Source organism: Phaethon aethereus (genome assembly GCF_964289735.1).
Source record: "Phaethon aethereus genome assembly, chromosome: 17".
Taxonomy (NCBI): Eukaryota; Metazoa; Chordata; class Aves; order Phaethontiformes; family Phaethontidae; genus Phaethon; species Phaethon aethereus.
This window is the reverse complement of record NC_138593.1, coordinates 2,505,458-2,523,820: the sequence shown is the minus strand read 5'-3', so window position 1 is coordinate 2,523,820 and position 18,363 is coordinate 2,505,458. Positions and strand designations below refer to the sequence as shown.

The 18,363-nt window shown below is 34.5% G+C and overlaps 1 protein-coding gene across 1 annotated transcript in view; it reads left to right on the top strand.

Annotated features, from left to right (window-relative positions):
* KNTC1 (kinetochore associated 1) overlaps positions 1-18,363 on the top strand; it is a gene marked incomplete at both ends in the record, with an annotated part of 40,439 nt that overhangs the window by 17,248 nt on the left and 4,828 nt on the right. Inside the window, 26 exons of the mRNA XM_082007635.1 lie at positions 508-577; positions 653-720; positions 1,297-1,589; positions 2,326-2,498; positions 2,692-2,789; positions 3,737-3,878; positions 4,806-4,862; positions 5,377-5,540; positions 6,084-6,188; positions 7,033-7,161; positions 7,892-8,008; positions 8,408-8,517; positions 8,791-9,001; positions 9,707-9,796; positions 10,121-10,292; positions 10,696-10,754; positions 10,910-11,126; positions 11,674-11,747; positions 12,701-12,911; positions 13,019-13,128; positions 13,788-13,837; positions 14,233-14,311; positions 14,962-15,080; positions 16,133-16,268; positions 17,262-17,357; positions 18,207-18,263. Coding sequence (XP_081863761.1) covers positions 508-577; positions 653-720; positions 1,297-1,589; positions 2,326-2,498; positions 2,692-2,789; positions 3,737-3,878; positions 4,806-4,862; positions 5,377-5,540; positions 6,084-6,188; positions 7,033-7,161; positions 7,892-8,008; positions 8,408-8,517; positions 8,791-9,001; positions 9,707-9,796; positions 10,121-10,292; positions 10,696-10,754; positions 10,910-11,126; positions 11,674-11,747; positions 12,701-12,911; positions 13,019-13,128; positions 13,788-13,837; positions 14,233-14,311; positions 14,962-15,080; positions 16,133-16,268; positions 17,262-17,357; positions 18,207-18,263 — 3,207 coding nt within the window. The remainder of the gene's footprint in view (positions 1-507; positions 578-652; positions 721-1,296; positions 1,590-2,325; positions 2,499-2,691; positions 2,790-3,736; positions 3,879-4,805; positions 4,863-5,376; positions 5,541-6,083; positions 6,189-7,032; positions 7,162-7,891; positions 8,009-8,407; positions 8,518-8,790; positions 9,002-9,706; positions 9,797-10,120; positions 10,293-10,695; positions 10,755-10,909; positions 11,127-11,673; positions 11,748-12,700; positions 12,912-13,018; positions 13,129-13,787; positions 13,838-14,232; positions 14,312-14,961; positions 15,081-16,132; positions 16,269-17,261; positions 17,358-18,206; positions 18,264-18,363) is intronic.

Genomic DNA, 18,363 nt, shown 5'->3' with positions numbered 1-18,363 from the left:
TCCTGCTGCATTACTATACCTCTAGTCCTACATATTTGCCAGTTCTTTCTTGAGTTGCTTGGAAAACATCTATTTTAAAACTGTAGGTGTGGCTTTGCCACGCACCAAAGTGGGTTGAAGTTTCACAGTTGACAGTACACATTACTGTCTTGCAACTGCAGAAGATAATTTTTCCTAACAGTTGTTTTAGGGAGTTATTCCAGGCAAGGGAAGGAAGAACAAAGGGAGAAGGGTGGGTACTGTCAAAACTCCTGTGAGAGCTAACGGACTGTCTGGAGTACATACATATGATAACTATAAAATTTTTGCTATTTCTAAAAAGGATACATATTTACAATGACTTTCTGTTCCCTTGCTTTTCAACTGGTTGTATCTTAGACTTGGTAAGAGCTGCTTAAGTCATTTGTAGAGCATTGCATGCTATCTTAATAGAGTGGAAGCCTTAAGGGTCATGGTCCGTTGCTGGCAACATTTTGACCAAACGAAACATTCTCTTTTTTCCTGCAGCACAAAACACAAATGTTTATGACTAAGACACTCGTGGAAATCCTTAAATTCCTGTTCAGCATTCAAAAAGGTAAGCTATAGCTTAAAAACTTTACATTTTGTTTGTAAGTGGAGTCAGGAAGTAGTTGTTTTTCTCCTCCAACAGACAATCCTCTGAAGAAAGATGAATGTGAAGCAAACCTAAAAATGTTTGAAACACTTGCTACCCTGCAGGTAGGTATCTTTATAATTTCAAACAGCTTTTGTTTTACTGTAGTTATTCCAGTTGTTCTTATAACATGGATGATATTAAAAATTAATTGTATTTACAGCTTACATGCAAAGGTTGTTTTTATTATTGACTTCAAAGAGATTCTAAGGCTAATCTAGCAATTTAAACAGTGCCTGGGAAAGTTCCTAATTACTAGAACTCAGTTGTCCATTTAAACCAAAAAATTAGATACTCTCCCAAAAGTCCGAAGTTCTAACGCTTCAAAGATTTCATGATAGAGTACTCTAATATTTTATTAAGATCTTATTATAATTTTTAAACTTAAATTATTTAATACAGCATTTGAGCACACAGTATCCTTCAGGGTTTTTTATTTTTCTTACTCACTGCCTAGCAAAATTCTCTAATTTATTACATAAATCAGTTATTGGTAGAAACTAGTAAAGTCAATGTTGTACTGAAAGTATTCCTCTAAGAATGAAAGAAGAAATAAGAACTTTTTGACAAACAAAAAAACCCCAGTGTTTTTAGAGGGAGTTACATGAATACAAATATATAATGTTATGTTTTTGTTACAGGAAGATTTTGACATCTTTCTTTCAGTTGAAGAATTTAGGAATCCTTCACTGACATCGAGGCTTCTTGAGAAGCACATAAAAGCTTATGAAACTGTCAGATGTCTGTCAAAGTCTAAGAAAATGCAAATGATGAATTGTAATTTAGAAGATGGTAAAACCAAGAACTGTTCTACTGAATCAAGGTTGTATAGACTGGCTTGGCTCCTGCAAAGGTCAGAGCAAGAACTGGGAGAAAAACTGGCCTTGCGAGCACTAGATGCTGGAAAAGTTGAAGATGCTGTAAAAATATGCAGGTAAAACTGCAGAGGTTTTCAAGATGATAACTTTTAATGGGTTTTTCTGTACTATTTCCGATACTTTGCAGTAGTAAGTAGATGTAGAGCAAAGGAAAAGGTTTTTTTTGTTTGGTTTTGGGTGTTGGGATTTGGGGTTTTTTTTCTTAAAAATGAGTGTTTAAGCAATGTGCTTAAATTGCTTGTTTACAATATCGAGTGTAGAGTTAAGTTGTAGTCTCTGAAAATTGCCGTTGACTTTTGCCCTAACATGATTACTAAGTAAAAAGATTCCCTATGTTTTACAATGAGAGATAAGTAAGGCACAATAGCAAATAACCATTATGAGAGCTTCTGGGCTTACACAGATAGAAGAAAACTATTGTACGCTGACTGTACATACCATGTCATGGTTTCTAGCTGGTTTCTTCTCTCCTGATGCTTAGGTTGGCAGATAATTTAAACTCTTTAAACAAATTTGAATTATTTAAATAAAGAATTTACCACCTCCCCCCAAAAGAGATCAGATGAAAATGTTAAATATGTCTCATATTCTTAATGAGTTCTGTGTGCTTAAGTATGTCTCTCTAAGGTAAGGTCCATTATATTTTTCCATTTCAGTCACAGAAGTTTTAGTTGTGGTGAGTTATATAGGTGAAATAAGAAAAAGGGAATTAAATAATTAGAACAGAATGTGGCCTTAAGTAAAATCCCTAAGGACTATATTTTTTATTTTTAACTTCCTTTTTTTTAATAGGGAGTTTTATGAAAATCACTGTAATGAAGAAACGGGGAAGCTGCTGTTTTCAACATGTCAAAGACTTTGTCATATGTTGGGAGCTGATGTCCCAATGATCACTCCTAATGATATGAATCTTCCAGCAGTGATCTATGAAATGGCTTGCCAAGCAGCTACAGTATGTAGTCCAGGTAATTACTATTACAATTTGTTTGTGTTCATGTTGGGAATCCAACTTTCCAAACAATGTTTAATAAACATGAAAACAAAGTGAATTGCTATATATGCCCCTGTAAAAATAGGTGCTGCAAAAAATTGTTTCCTTTTAGTAGAACATATGAACCTTCCATTCATAGAATGATAATGATCTTAATATTTTTACAGATTTACTACTAGATTCTCTGGAACTATGTAAATATACTTTGGCTGCCAAGGAAATTTACAGACAGTGCCAAATAGAAAACTATGGATTTACAGCAAAGGTATTTTCTGCTAACTTAAATATATTTTTTTAACATATGTAATGTCTTAGTTGACTGAATAGTGTTCACTGTACATACTTCTTTTTTTCTCCCGTATCTCCAACAATATTTAATCAGCTTGCTTAAAAAGCAAACAACAACAACAAAAAAAACCCCACACAGGTCTACAAATAAAAATTTCCCTGAATATGTGTACTTCAGTGTAAAGAGTAAACTGATTTGAGTACTAAAAGCAGTGCAGCTGTGGCGCAAGCACAGGTAGCATTCTCCACTTAGCAGGATTTATTATACTGAAATCTAATGTGACTGAAAATAGCAGTGATTTTATTGAATAGCTGCTGCCAGGACTGCTAGAGAGCTGACTTTAAAAAAGCTTTTTTTAAAATTAAAATAGGTAAAAAATGGCAGGGAGGGTTTGATTTCTAATGCATGTATTTTGTGTAGGCATTCCCAACAGATTTGTAAAACTTTAGGATGGATCAAGTTCTTGAATAGCATCTTTTTTTTGTTGTTCTGGTCAAGCAGGGCTTTAAGCTACTTGAAATGAATGGGCTTTTACAGTTTGAGTGAAATAGATCAAAGTGGCTAGGCAAGCATATTTATGCACCAAATGTTATTTTTCTAAAAAATAATCCATTTGAAAAATGTTTGCTTATAATATTTGGCCAAGAATGTTCATGAAAGCCTCCATTAAATTAATTAAAAATACATTTTGGCTGTACAACTAAATAACTGCAACATTAAAGAGAAACGTGGCCACTCTAAGTAGGAAACATGTTTAATGCTGCTGGCCATTTAACAAAAAGTAGTATAGTAGAATCCATTTTCAAATAGAAGATCATATTCTATTCCTGTATTCAAAAACTGGACTCTCTTGCAACGCTTTGTTAGTAGACTTCTTAGCTGTTCTTTTTATTGTGTGTACTTTTGACAATGTTCTTATTTAGACAACATCTTTTGGAGGAGATAAAGATCCTTATGAAGAGTGGACTTATGATGACTTCTTTAAGGAAGATGGGATAGTTCTTGATCCACAGATAGCTCTTCCAGTTGCATATGAAACTATTTCTTCTCTTCTGCCTGTTTGTGGTAAGCTTGCTTTCCTGAACATTAAGTCAATCTACAATCTGTATTTCATACTGATTTTTGTCTAGGAATAGGAATAATTCAGGATGTGTGTGAAAATTGTCACCTTAGAAATCTCAATTAGACAAATTCATGGAAGAAATATCTGTTGGGGGGGTATAGAATATAAAGATGACCTTGTTTTTTGTTCCAGTTCAGGAAGAATCTGAATGACAAATACTTGAAGACATGGAGAATGCTCTGGAGAAGTGTTATTATAAACTTGCCCTGTTCTTCTCTTCTCTAAGCATCTTCTGGTAGTCACTAATGGAGACAGGATTTTATCAAGATTAATTTCAGATTATTCTAAAATCATTGTCCTTGTATTATACCATTGAAGATACACACAATTTTTTTAAAATTTCAAGTGTTATAAACAGAAGTCTACAATGTTGTGGGTGCTGAAAAAAGACACTTTCAGCTCTCTAAAAGAAGCACTGAATATTTTAGATTTGTTTCTAATACTTCTTGATGTAAATGCTTTCTTTCCTAATGTGTCATTGGTGTATTAAAAGGCATATAATTGCAAGCACTGTTGCACAGTGCTAAATCTACCTATAACAGATATACTTATTTGATTGATTTGAATAGATTTATTACCTTCACAGATTAAGTGTTTATGTTGACTGTCTCATCAAGACAAAGGGATTTAGACACAAAGTAGTTACTGAAAACTTCTGGTTTGTATTCCTTTGTGCTTTTGAAAAGGTATTTCCTCCTATAAAATAACTTATGTTTCGGCACAGTAAAAAATAGCAGTCCTGGCTCTTGGAGTTCATGTGTCTTTATTTTATGTACTGTGCCTCAAGTGTAGTATTTTAAGGTATATCCAGGCTTCATGGTGTTGCTGAGATCTTGGCACACTGCTGATGTGTATTGTCTGTCTTTCAGAGAACAAGCTGTATCCTTTGGACTCTACGAGCCTGGCAAACTGCGCATTTATTAAAGGTATCATGATGGCATATTCACCACGCTAAAAGAATAAACCAGACCACTAGAAAATGTGAGGTTTAAATTAAACCTACATAAGCATGACTAACTCATAGTTTTTTAAATAGGTGCCTATATGTTCCACTTAAAGCCATATTCTAGGGGGATAGCTTGGTTCAACACAGAAGACACTACTTTGGATGGGAATTACTACCATTCAGCCGTATGATTTTTGGGAATGTCAAAGCCTGTACTTCAGTACATAAGTTCTACCACTATGAGCTGGGATCCATTAGAGCCTTTACAAGAAGATGACCAACTTCTGGTTTTTGAACTAAAATGGGAGTCTGTATTAAATTAAAGCCCCTCAAAATTTATGGTTGCAGAGGAAACTAAGGCTGATACTATGTCATAAATTTAATGAAGAAAAAGAGAAACTGCTCTGATATTAATTCCAAGAACAATACACTTAATATAAATATAAGTATACTAATTATTTTCTGGGCTTATTTGTTTTGGAAATATATCACAGGACAGAACCTGCTGCTGCCAGCTAGAACCCCCATCTGTGCAGTGCTACAGAACCTCATGGAGTGCAGTCAGTGCGAGTTAGCTTTGCGGCTAATAGTCTGTTCATTTGGATCCTGCCTTCAGCATGGTATCTCAAATAACATGGATTTGTCCCTTAGTGAAAAGGTATGGCAAGGGTGATGCTGAATTTTACTGAGAGTAAATCTTTAGAAGTATGTCAACTATTAGCAAGTTTAGAGTAGTTATATAAAAATTTGATAGGTATGGGAGAGGCTATCACCATGACCTTTTAAAAATTACTACCACTTGATCAGATGTTGAGTCATTTTGTGAAAGGAGCTGGTAGTTTCTTCCCTGTTTTTCATGGTTCTCTATTTCTCTTTGAAAAGTATGTTCAGAACTAAACTTCCAGTCTCTGCAGGGAGGCCAGGAATAAAATGAATGTTAATAATGGCTTATTATGTTCTTTTACGTTGTTTTATCATCGGTTAGTATGGGAAAAGTTGCAAGCAGAATATTCAAGAAACACTCTGCATTTCAAAAGCACTTGGAAACAAATCCTTTTTCCATCTAGAAGAGATCTCTGTGAGACTTTAATTAAATCTGAAAATACAATTACTGTAGTACCTCCTATTATGCTATAAATGACAAGAGAAGTTGAAGGCTCAGAATTTATTTTTAACTGTGTGCTGTCTTTGTTTGTAATAGCTACATGATGGCAATATGCTAGCTGAAACCAAAAGCTTTCTCATTGCTATGAAACAGAAGTGTACTTCAGTAATCATGACCGCTATCCTGACCTTACTACACAAGGTAAGAATGCTCTGAAAAGGGTAAGAGCAAGCCCTTTTCTTCTGCCCTATCAAGAAAAGGGCTAACCTTCCTATTGCAAAAGCCCATTCTGAAATTGTCGTGTGGCCAAATGCTACAAAACCCACACATTCTGGAAAAATCATGCACCTTGGAAAACCATAGAGAAGGTGAAGGGGAGTAGTGACAGCATTGCAGTGGTGGGAAGGGATTGGGTTCCACAGCCTCATGTCTCAGTATCTCTGCAGTCCCAGCTGCCTTCCTTCCTGCCACAGCTGGAGCATGTGTTTCTGAACAGACACCACCTTGCTGGCAGCCATGTGTAGCCCTGGCATATTTGAGCCTCTTACGGACTATGGCTCTTTGATTGTACATTAGTTGCTCTGCCTGAAAGGTTATGTACAGTGGGAGCTTCATTTTTGTGAGATCCTTTAAGGACTCCTAAATTAAATAATGGCCTTTATGATCTGTAGGTATTCTCTATCTCATTTTCAATCCTGGTTTCATTTTAGATTTGTTGATGACTTCTGGTTGAGGAGAGTGTTTAAAAAAAAAAAAGCTATCTGCAAAACCTGCAATATATCATCTTATAAGGCAGTTTAGACCAAGGGAAGTTACTTTTAGACTGGCTTCAGTACATTTAGATTTTAAGTTCTAAAATTTGAAATTAATTTTTATTCTTTTTCCCCCCCCTCTAATTTAAAGGCCCAATACACCTGTAGATTACAGAGTACTTTTTATGTGTTATACTTTATGCAGAGAGACCTAGTAAAATAAAGTCCTAATAAATTCCTAAAGTTTATAACTTTTTTCCTTTTTTTTTTTTTCTCCCCCTGCTAAAATACAGGTGTTCAACTGTCGTCTCATAGATCAGAACCTGGCATTGGGATATTGCACAGTTTTGCCCAAGAAAGATATGTTCAATAAGCTGTGGAATGTCATAAACAATACATGGCAAAATTACAGAAAAGTTTTGGTAAATTCACAAGGCAATATATTTATTCAGCAAATAGAGAACGTTAAAGAGCTTCTTTAGAAAAGGCACATTAGCAATATCGTATGGAAATGCAATTATTTGCCACTATTAAGGGTATAGCTGTTTGAACAAGTTCCTCACTTAGGGTGCCACCGAGAGAGAAACTACCTGTCTCTACCACAGTGTAAGACCGTGCACGGGCAGTTGCCGTGAACAGTCAGCATGATCGAAGTCCAAGCATTGGGTTACCTCATCCTGACTTACTCCGAAGCTTGAAATTGTTTATTTCAGGTCCATTATAATTTATACCTACATTATATATTGGAGAAATTGTTCTCTGGCAGCAGTTGTGGAGAATGGAATGAATAAATAAATAGGTCTATTAAAATATAAAGGAAGCTGGGAAATAAAGTATAACAAAGAAATGGGGAGGGAGAGTGACATAAATTTGGAGAAAAGATGATGTCTAAAAAATATGTTTTGTATTAGTTTCACTAGTACAATACTAACAAAATCTTTTTTGAAAAAGAAACTCAGTTTTAAAGTAACTTTGAACTGCCAGTTCAGGAGGTGGGGTAATCCTGATACTACCTTCTATGAGGTTTGTTTTCATTTTACACAGTTGTATGATCATCTATGAATTGTTTAAGTTCCTCTGAGGATTTTTAAGATTCCCAATTTTCAGATTATTTATCATAATTGTATTTACTTCCCTTCTCATTCCTTTTAGGCAGTAGCTCTGGTTGGAGCACAGCTTGCTAACCAATGCGGTGAAGCAGAAGAAAAAAGGAAATTCCAAGAATTGGTTACTGATGCAGAATGGGGAATCAAACTTGGTAAATTTGGTGTAAGTTTGATTTTAAAAAAATTATTATTTGTTTACTTTAGGGTTTTTTTAACTGATTAAATGTCAGTATATTCTGAGATGTACTGTGATTTTTTAGACAGATTTCCCATTCAAATGTAAGGAAAGCTGAGGTTTTGGTTTGTTTTTAATTTTTAATTCCGCTTGTCTGATTAAATAAACCTCAGAAAGAGAAATGCAATAATTGAGGGTGCTATAATAGAACTTTTAAGTGCTTAAGTATTATTTGGTGCAGGGCATAGTAAGCAAATGCACTGCTTTTTCCTTCTCTGAAAATCTCTGGATTGAAACTAAAGAAAAGGTTAACTATATAAGGAATTAGTCTTGATATTGTCTAAAAGACTTCTTTGAGAAGGAGATAAAATGTTTATTTATCTGTAGATTTCTTTTGAGACTGTATTTAGACAACCAGCGATAAGGAAGAAGGAACTGATAAGAACACTGGTACAAAATCCAAAAGTAGACACAGCTCTCCTGTTGAATTACTGCAGGTAATAATTGAAGCAAATCAATTGTGTTTAATTGTTGCTGTAATAATAACCATGCCTACGGAAATGTATTTTAGTTTAAATAGAGTTCTAATTAGGAAATCTGTTTAGAATAATGTAATATGCAAATTGGTTTGGTGTGGTTTGGGTTGTTTGTTTTTTTTCTTAAGTATTAATCAGAATACATACTGGTCTCTAGTGGATTTATTCATAAGGAAATAAGCACCTTGACGACACCAAAAGTCACAGACAAAATAATATTCTGTCCTCTTCTAGTACTTTCATGCTGGACAGTGATGCCGCACTGCAGCTTTGCATTGAAACACTTCTTCTCCAGAATGCTAATACAAATCATGTTGAAGATGACTCTGCAGAATACAGTGAGAAGCAACCTCATTCCACATTACTAGCTAGAGCACTAGAAATAATTCCTCTACTGAAAAGCACGAAAGACCTGGTCACTAGCCTCAGTGGAATATTGTACAAGGTAAAAAAAAAGAAAACAAAAGAAAAAACCAACACACCAAAACAAGCTAAAAGAATCAAATCCCTGAATCTAGTCTCAAATGCTGCACATCATTTGAATGGCAGATTAATAATTCCACAGAAATTTGAAGAGGTTATTTTTTTTTCCAGTTTTGCTAAAGAACGTAAATGTTACGCCTCAGTTTTCTACTTCTCTAGAAAAAATAATAGAACAACATATTTTTAAAGACAGGTAGAGTATTTCTTCCCAACTCCCCTTAAAAAACAACCAGAAAATAATCAAACAAAAAAGTCACTTCTAAAAATCATAGCACACTGGAAATATTTCAAAGTGCTACATTAAAAATAGATAGGGGCAAAAAGTTTATTGGTGTTTTTGTTTTGATTGGTTTTTGTTTTGTTTTTTAGGGCGGGGTGGGAGGTTTTGGGTTTGTTGGATTTGTTGGGGGGGGATTGTGGGGTTTTTTTTTTTTTTCTTTTCATCATTTCACATTTGGTCTTTCTGCAATATCCTGACAATTTTTTTAGGATTTAGGACAATGAAGTGGAAGTCTTTAAAACAAAAGAAGTATGTCATGATGCTTATATGTTTCATCAGTGATATGTCAATATAGTTGATATTAAAATTAGAAAAATTAACTCAGTTCTATGTTTTTATAAGATAAATCATATAAGATCTTATAAAACAGATTGTTATTTTGAACAGCTTGATCCTTACGACTATGAAACTATTGAAATTGTCCTGAAAGTGATTCAAAATGCTGATGAAAAGAACACCAGTATCCAGGTGAATCAGGTATGTCCAAATACGTTGCTGTTACCTTGCTAATGGCATCTGTATTGTTTTGTCTATTTATTAGTGTAGTTATTCAAAAGTCTGTTGAAATTAATTGAATTATCCTATCTACACAGCTCATTCAGAAAATAGCATTCAGGAAATAGTGATCTCTAGCTGTTTCTCAGCAATGGGTCATAGCAGGGATAAAAACTCTATAGATATGTACCAACTCCGCCAGAAAAACATGTCTCCAGGACTTAGGCGTGTTTACTGGGAGGGCAGGGAGAAATGTGGCGTTTTTGCTTTTTTATTTATTTTTAAAAAATTTTTCTTTCCCCCTAGGCTTTGAGCCTTCTCAAACATCTGGAATCTTATAAAAGAATTTCTCCACCTGTAGACCTAGAACACCAATATGTTTTGGAGCATATGATTCCCTTATCTCCAGCTGCTCAAACCAGACTGCCCTTTCATCTGATATTCTGTAGAACTGCACAGTGTTTCTGGAACATTATATGTACGTTCAGTGTTTTTTATGGCTAGATATATGTATGATTCCCTTTCTCTGCTATTTGCGAACTTTTTTAAGTTCTATAGTATATATTTTATATTAATTGTATTTCTTTATTAATGCAGTTTTCATCCCAAGTACTTCTGAAAGCACTTGTGCTCCCAAATTGCTACTGGTGAGGTAACTGGCTTTCAGTGGAGCTAAGATGATATATACAATGCAGAATTCTGTCTTCAAATTCTTTTCTTAGGATGTCTCAAAGACCAAAATAATCCACATATCCCACTTCCTGGGCCAGTGTGGGTAATTAAGATTATATTCTTTCTCTCCCAATGGAGGTCTGCATCTAACAATAAACTGGAAGTGCTTCAGTGATATTTCATTGACAGCTGTCTTTTTTTCCTTTCAGCTGCAGAGCTCAGTGAGGAATCCTTCCCAACACTTCTGTTGATTTCCAAACTAATGAAGGTAAAGTAGCATCTTGAAAGATGCTACTTCTTATTCTTTATTACTATTATTCTTTTTCCACACACACAAAAAAGAGCTTTCATCTTTCTTTTGCATGATTTTGGCTTCGCTATAGAACTTCTGACAACTCCTAATCTACTTTAATGTTTTTCTAGGTTTCACTGGATACCTTACACATGTCTGCAGCTCGACATGTCTTTGAAAAAAAACTGAAACCAAAAATATTTGAAATGAGAAACACTGGATATATATCAGTTGTCAACAAGGAAACAACTAAAACTGTGCAGACGATTCAGTCATATCTGCTGTCTATAATTAACCCAGAGTGGGCTGTAGCTATTGCTCACAAGATTGCACAAGAATTTCCAACAGGTAAGGTGCATATGTGATGACTTGAGGGGTGAAGTAATGGAAGGAGGAGAATATGTTTGAGAAAAGAAAAGCTAGCCTGGCCTGTAACCAAACATTTGTTCAGTATTCTTGGATAAAACCCAGGGAAGTTTGAGAATAAAAACGCATGCGTCTCCTACTTCCAAGTTTGAACAGTAGGCTAGAACAACAGCCAATTTATAACACAGCATCACTATTAAATCCTTTCTTCTCTCTTTGAGCCATGTTGTCTTGCTTAAAGTTTCTGCATGTTCACACCATCTTCAGCCAAGTTTTCCAGCAAAAGCAAATATTTCAGCCAAATGTAAGCTAGCTTCTCTATTATCTGAATCCAAATAGATAATATTTTTTTCTCTTTCTTAGGTACAAGAGCTTTCCTCATATTTTAAATAGCTTCTAAAAGTGTTTTTTTTTTTTAATTTCTTTGAAATAAAATGGATATTCTCTACACTGTAGAAAGGATTCATGAAAACTTACTTTATTTACTTCTTTTCCCTCCCCCTTCTTTTTTTTTTTCTCCTTAAAAAAGGTCCTGATCAGATTCAGGCATTGAAATTCTGTCTCTATCTAGCTGAGAAATGGCTAAAGAATACTACAGCTAAGGTAATGGTAAATTGCTTGCAAAACTTCTGTTTTACAGTCAGATACTTATGTCAGTGTTTTGTGTTTTGGGTAGTGGTGTGTAAATCGCACCTTAACCAACTCTGATATGGGAAGTACTTTCTTTTGGGGAAGTGACTGTGCAGGTGACCCCTCAGAAGAACCCTCTCTGTCCAGTAACATTCTCCTGTTCACAACCTAGCACAAATTAGGCTTACAGTTCTTGGAGGCTGGACAAAAAATATTTTCAGTTTTTTCATAAAACAGTTTCAAGGAAGAATAATTTGTTCTTTCTCCCGTTGTGTGCATTTTTCCTGCTGCAGGAGAATGAGTTGGAATCTGTTCCAGCTGTTAGATCAATAGCATTATTAACTTTTGCTTTGAGTTCCAAGACTCTTTAGCTATTTGTAGTAGTATACATAAAGAAAGTCTGCTTTGACTTGATTCTCAGGCTCATTTTTACATGGTTGGTAGGGAAAGGTGAATAAGAATCTCACCCTTGCTTATAAATATCAAACTTGCTATGGAGTTCTTGAGACACAATGAACACTAAATAGTTCTCTGATTATATAGTCACATCTTTGAATAGAATTGTGCCAAAATTAAACTGTCATTCTAGCAGCAAGGGTTTAATAGTAAATCTTTTTTCTTCTCCATTTTACCTCAAGATGTCTTAATTTTACATACTGGTGTGTGTAGTACATATTTTATTTGGCTTTTTCTCATCATACCTTTTTTTACAATTTTTTCAAAATATGTTTTCTTGCTAGAGCAGCATGGTGAATACTGCCTGTTTACAGAAAAAATACTTGTAAATACAGGCATGGGGACACATCTGAAGAACTGATCTTGCTAGCTAGTTCACTGTTTTAGACTATAAAAAGTTAAAATGATTTTTCTAGTGCTTTTGAGTGAAAGGAGGTTGTTTCATATGAAACTGTGGTGTTTTGCTAAAGGATGATTCACATGAAAAAGCAGAAGTCCTACAGAAGAAATTATATATGCAGTATAAGCGATCAGCAACAGAAAATGTTCTAATAACACATAACTTGAACACTGGAGAGCATTTAAAGTCCATTGGGAAACCAGCAAATCTTATCATTTTACTATACGAACACCACAGTATAGACCAAAGAATCCTAAATCCAACTGGCAGAGATTATCCAGGTGAGTATCTGTAATCTAGTCTCAGAGGAGCAAAAATAAGTTCTTTTAAAAATGCTTAGCAAGATAATACTAGTTTGTAAATATATTGTCTCTACCTATTTATGTAGATATCCATATGGCAGCTAAGGAGATAGCTGAAATTAACAATTTGGATATGAACAAAATTTGGGATAAACTGCTGGATAAATGGCTGTGTCCAAGTATACTGCCCTCAGAAGTAAGTTCTCACGGGAGATTTGGCTTTGGAGAAAAATGGCCAATTACATAAAATATGTGTATTTTTATCACTTGTTCAAAAGACTAAGATTATTTTGCACAATTTGCCTTTAGTACTCATGAATCTATTTAAGATGCATCTGAATTCAGACCACCAACAATTTCAATACCTTTCTAATATTGTTGCACACCACTGTCTGTAGTGAGAATGATTTGAAATGCTTTCCCTTCTCTCCGTACAGAGATTAAAATCTTATCTTTGGTGCTACAGTAAGGTTGTGTAGACAGCCTAAAGGAGTTGTAAATATATAAGCTTCATCAAGCACTGATTCTAGAATCAGAAAGAGAATGAATCCTCTCCTGTTGCATCTTCGCTAACAGAGTTAGTCGCTGTCTATGCGGCGTGCAGCTGGGTGAGAAAGGGCAGGGAGCAGGCATTGCCTCTGCTTCAAAATGCCAGTTAGCAGGCTGAGGAATGGTGGTGACTGCCAAGCATACAGTTAAATAAAGAAAGGACTGATAAAACCAGAATTCCTTTCCTTGGCTGCATTAGCAGGGGTGCTCAGCTTTTAAGACAGGGTTTAAGCAAGGATATGACCCAGCTATTTACCCAAATAATGTAGAAAACTCTCACAACTAGATTTTCATGTCTTTTTAAAGAAATCTCAAGAAATCTTTGGAGATGTACAGGAAGATGAGGAACTCCGAAGGTATGTGTGTTGTCTTACATACAACATGGCAAATTATTGTTAATGTGCAAGTTTAACTATATCTTGCTTTTTCAAGAAACATAACAGTGTGTGTCATTCAGAACTCACTGTTGTGTTCTTAATTTTACTTTCTGGTGACATCAGTTTTGAATCATCAAATACTTATTTAAGCAATGAAATGCCATTTACAATAACTTAGAGGTGTAAGTGCGTGCTTAAGAGTAGTTATTTGAAGGTTTTCTCCTCGTTTCCTATGTCCTTGGAATCTCTTATCCTTAATATCTTTTTGGCAGAGAAATATATTTACATTTGAATGAATGCATTGAATACATTTGAATACATTGTATTTCAGTAGCTATGCTGTAATCTTATTAAAAACAAATGCATTTTTGCAGAGTTATATATCTACTTCAGTCACGCCCAATGGATTACAGTTCAAGAATGCTTTTTGCAATTACAACATCTGCCACATCTGTAAGTTTCTAAATTCTTCCTTTAGCTTGCTACTTATGAAATTTTTACCTCTTATTGAAGTCAAGTGTTGTCTGCTTAACTGTGTGGGTTTCAACCTAAGGCTTTTGTATCTGTGTTTTGGATAGTTTTTATACCTGTATGAGCTCTATGTTTCTCCCCTCCCCACCTCTGGGGTAAAACTGTGGTGTTCATTGAATTTTGCTATTGACTGTCAAGAGCAGCTCTTGAACTCTGGGTTTTCTATATTTATTGTTGATATTATCTGAAAATAACTTCATTAAATGCTTTCTAGAATGTGCTTTAAGCTGGTGTAATACATTAGCTCACTTTGGGTGAAAGAATCTTACATTCAGTAAGTGTGAAAGACTGAAGGTTATTTGTGATACTATATATCACAAATATTTTTCTTGCCTGCATTAGTAGTCCTCAATCTAGAAAACCACCTGGTTTAGCAGTGTTCTTTGAAGTTGACAAATACTTCAGCTGGTTAGTATAAAAGTTGAATGTGAACCAGTCTGTTACTTAGCATATATTTCCACCAAATTAATAAAAAAAATCTTAGAAAGGATCATACTAGACATATATAACCCTCTTTCTCGTTGTTCAGCCGATTGTTGTGACTTTTCACTGTGTTGTTTCCCTCCCTTCAGCCAATCGGTGTTACTCAACTGACATTTGCTCACAGGAGTAGAGCACTTAAGTGTCTGCTTTACTTGGCAGATACCAACACTGTGGAATCACTCTTCAAGAAACCCATTGAGAAAGTAAAGTAAGATGAATTTTCCTTAAGGTGTTCCTTAATAATGATGTTTTGTTGGTCTTTAGCAGCCATTGGAAAGAAATATATGGTATTTGGAGAATTGTTTTTTACTAATCTGTTTTTTGAGCTTTTAAAACCTATTTCTGAAGAGCATAATTAGGTCTTTTAACTTCACTGTAATGCAGTCCAGTACATCACAGTCCTAATTTGTAAACCTGAAAATAGCATGACATTACATGGGAAATATGTTGTTCCATTTTGCATAGATTGCAGTTACTTCTCCAGTAACTGAAGCATTTTCTCCTACCCAGATATATATATAGCATTCTGTTCATCAATGTTCAGAACTGGTCATCTTGCAAAGACATAGCCCTCTTCAGAAATAAGGAACCAAAATCCCAGCAGAACAGAACTGGTCATCTTGCAAAGACATAGCCCTCTTCAGAAATAAGGAACCAAAATCCCAGCAGAATAATGCTGTTTCTGTGAAATATCTGCAGAACTAGCTTCCTTAGAAAATATCTAGAATAGAATTTCTATGCTGGTAATCTGGAATTAGGGCCTTTTTAATGGAAAGTGATGTTTTCAGAGTACATCATGCCAAATAGCTACATACGGGTTTCTGTCTCTGTGTGCAGTCTCTGTGAATATGCAGTCTCTGTGCATGAATGAAATTTTATTTCATTTATTTATTTTTTATTATTATTATTTAGTTAGTTTTAATTTTTATTTATTTCATTTATTTCAGAATATGCAGTCGCTGTGCATGAATGAAATTTTATTTTTACAAGTTACTATAACTGGTTTCTCTTTAGAGATGATCCAAGCTAGCTATCATTCAGGTGAATGAGGTTTCCCTAAGCAATTACCAGAAAGTTTTTTACTTAATCAAGATCTCCTTCTTAAGTACAAATATAGTTTACATTATTTTTATCCTTTTTTTTTTAAAGCAACACAAGAACGTTTTTCCAATATTATCCTGAGATTAATTATGTGAGTTATAATATAATAATCACTGTAAATACTGTTAACTCCTGGGTTTGGGGGGACTTTTTTTACAGGTATTTTCTAAAATGCTGCATTTATCTGTCAGAGTTTGAAATCTTGAATATTCCATATACTTATGAATCCTTTCATAAGAGTCCTAAGGAAGGAATGATTAAGGGGCTATGGAAAAATCACAGCCATGAACCCACGGTATGATTTTTAAATCCTTTGTAATTTTTTGTTTGTTTGTTACACATTGTGTGAAATGTGCACTTTCTTATGTAGCACATGCATTTCTAAATGGATGTCATATTCATACACTTCTCAGTATATGCTACCCATAATTATATTTAAAAATACCAGCAAATATGCAGTTACCCCCAAAGACTCCTCTTTCAGAGGAAAATAAAACCAAAATTAAAAAAACCAAACTATTGATGAGCTGACTACTGCCCATCACATAATTATTCCCTAGTACTCGCCCACCTTTGTGTACCCATATCTTGTCTGTTGTCTGGGAAGCAAGATCTTTTAGCCTCGTTTGGTTTGGTTTGGTTTTTTGGGTTTGTTGGTGGTGGTTTTTTTTAAGTTGCTTCGACTCATACCTTATACTTTAATATGAATTAAATATGAACAGATATACATCTTTTGAATAGCTGTTAGTTACTTATCTGACATGCTAGGGATAGGTTTTAAGTTATCCTCTGCTTAGGAATTTAACAATTACATGTGTTACAAAGTACATTTTGTAAACAGCTAACTTAACACTGAATACAAAGGCAGGTAAATGAGATTTCCAGGAAGACAGTAGTGTATGACCAAAAAAGTATACTATTCTATTAAGTCTTCTATTCTATTAAGTCTTCAATAGTAATACTTCAGATTTATAGCCATAAAATGGAAGTGATTCGTTCTTTGGTTGAAATATACACATGCTAGACTAAGATTTGAAAATGACAGCTAAAAAAAGCTTTAGCTTTCCTACAATTAGAAAATGAAGTGACATTGCATATAGGTGGGTTTTTTGGTTTTGTTTTAATTCTCCTTACCTGTGTAAAATAATTTTGAAAGTGGCTCGATTGTGGCCTTTCAGGAGTTAAAGGTCCCAGTAACGCCGTAAAAATCTAAAATTATGCTGGCAAGCAGTAAAAGTTTGAATCATGAATGTGTATTAAAATACAGCGTCTCCTTGCTCTCCTTCAGGCTGTCAGACTGGTGACAGAACTTAGTCTAGAATACAAAGTTTACGATTCCCAACTGTGGAACGGCCTGCTACAGAAACTCCTTGGTTTCAATATGGTAAGGAATTTTTAAGCATGAAGTTCTGCAGCAAGGTGAGGAAAAAGGCTTTTTTTAGCCAATGATTTCTAAAGAATGGGATAGGTACATAAACTTACTGTGGACAATTATTGATAGTTTTCATGGTTACTTTGGGTTCTTAGGTACTGAACCTTTGATGGACGCTTTGAGGAATTTGTGTTTTAGCAGTTCTGCTTGAGAACTTTCATCTTAAGTTGTTCTACTCTTATTTTTTTAAAGGCACAAAGCCTTTCAGATGTCAAGAGTAAACCCTATGATAAATTTAAAAATTTCTTCATATTATTATACATACACATATATGCACAAACTGTGCATACATGTATCTACATCCATGTATACATATACATACACACAAAAATATTACTCCTAAAATATATTTATTCTAGTAATCCTGATTTTTGTCAGAGTCTTAATTACCTGTGACTATCAAACTTTATGTAATGTTGATACAGCCTAAGGAGGTAACAGATGTACCTGGCGATGTGGTTGTATCAGGAGCACGTATTCAAGCTAGTTTTAATCTAATGAGATTTTAGGTACTAATAGCAAAGAAAGTGGGATCACAAACTTTTCAGCATCATTTATACTAAGACATCTGAAAATCTTGGATTCTTGCTGAGACAACATATACTGTTACTGCTTGTGATAATTTAATTTACTAAACTATAAATCATATTTCCATACACATCAGTTATTCCTCCCAAAGGAACAGAGGTACCTTGAGGAACTGTAAGTTTACATCCTGCAGACAAGTGTAATGCAGTTCTGTAGATTATCGACAAATCTTCAAAAACACTGTAGCATTTTGTAATGATTTTTTTTTTCCAGATTCAATATCTAAGAAAAGTTTTGATAGCAATTACTGGGATTCATTCATTATGGGAGGTAAGCAAATATTCTGAGACTCCTAATATTTTTCTTCACTTAACAAGAGTTTAGCATCCTATTTGTGTGTGTGAATGGCAGCCATCTATGGCTAACATAA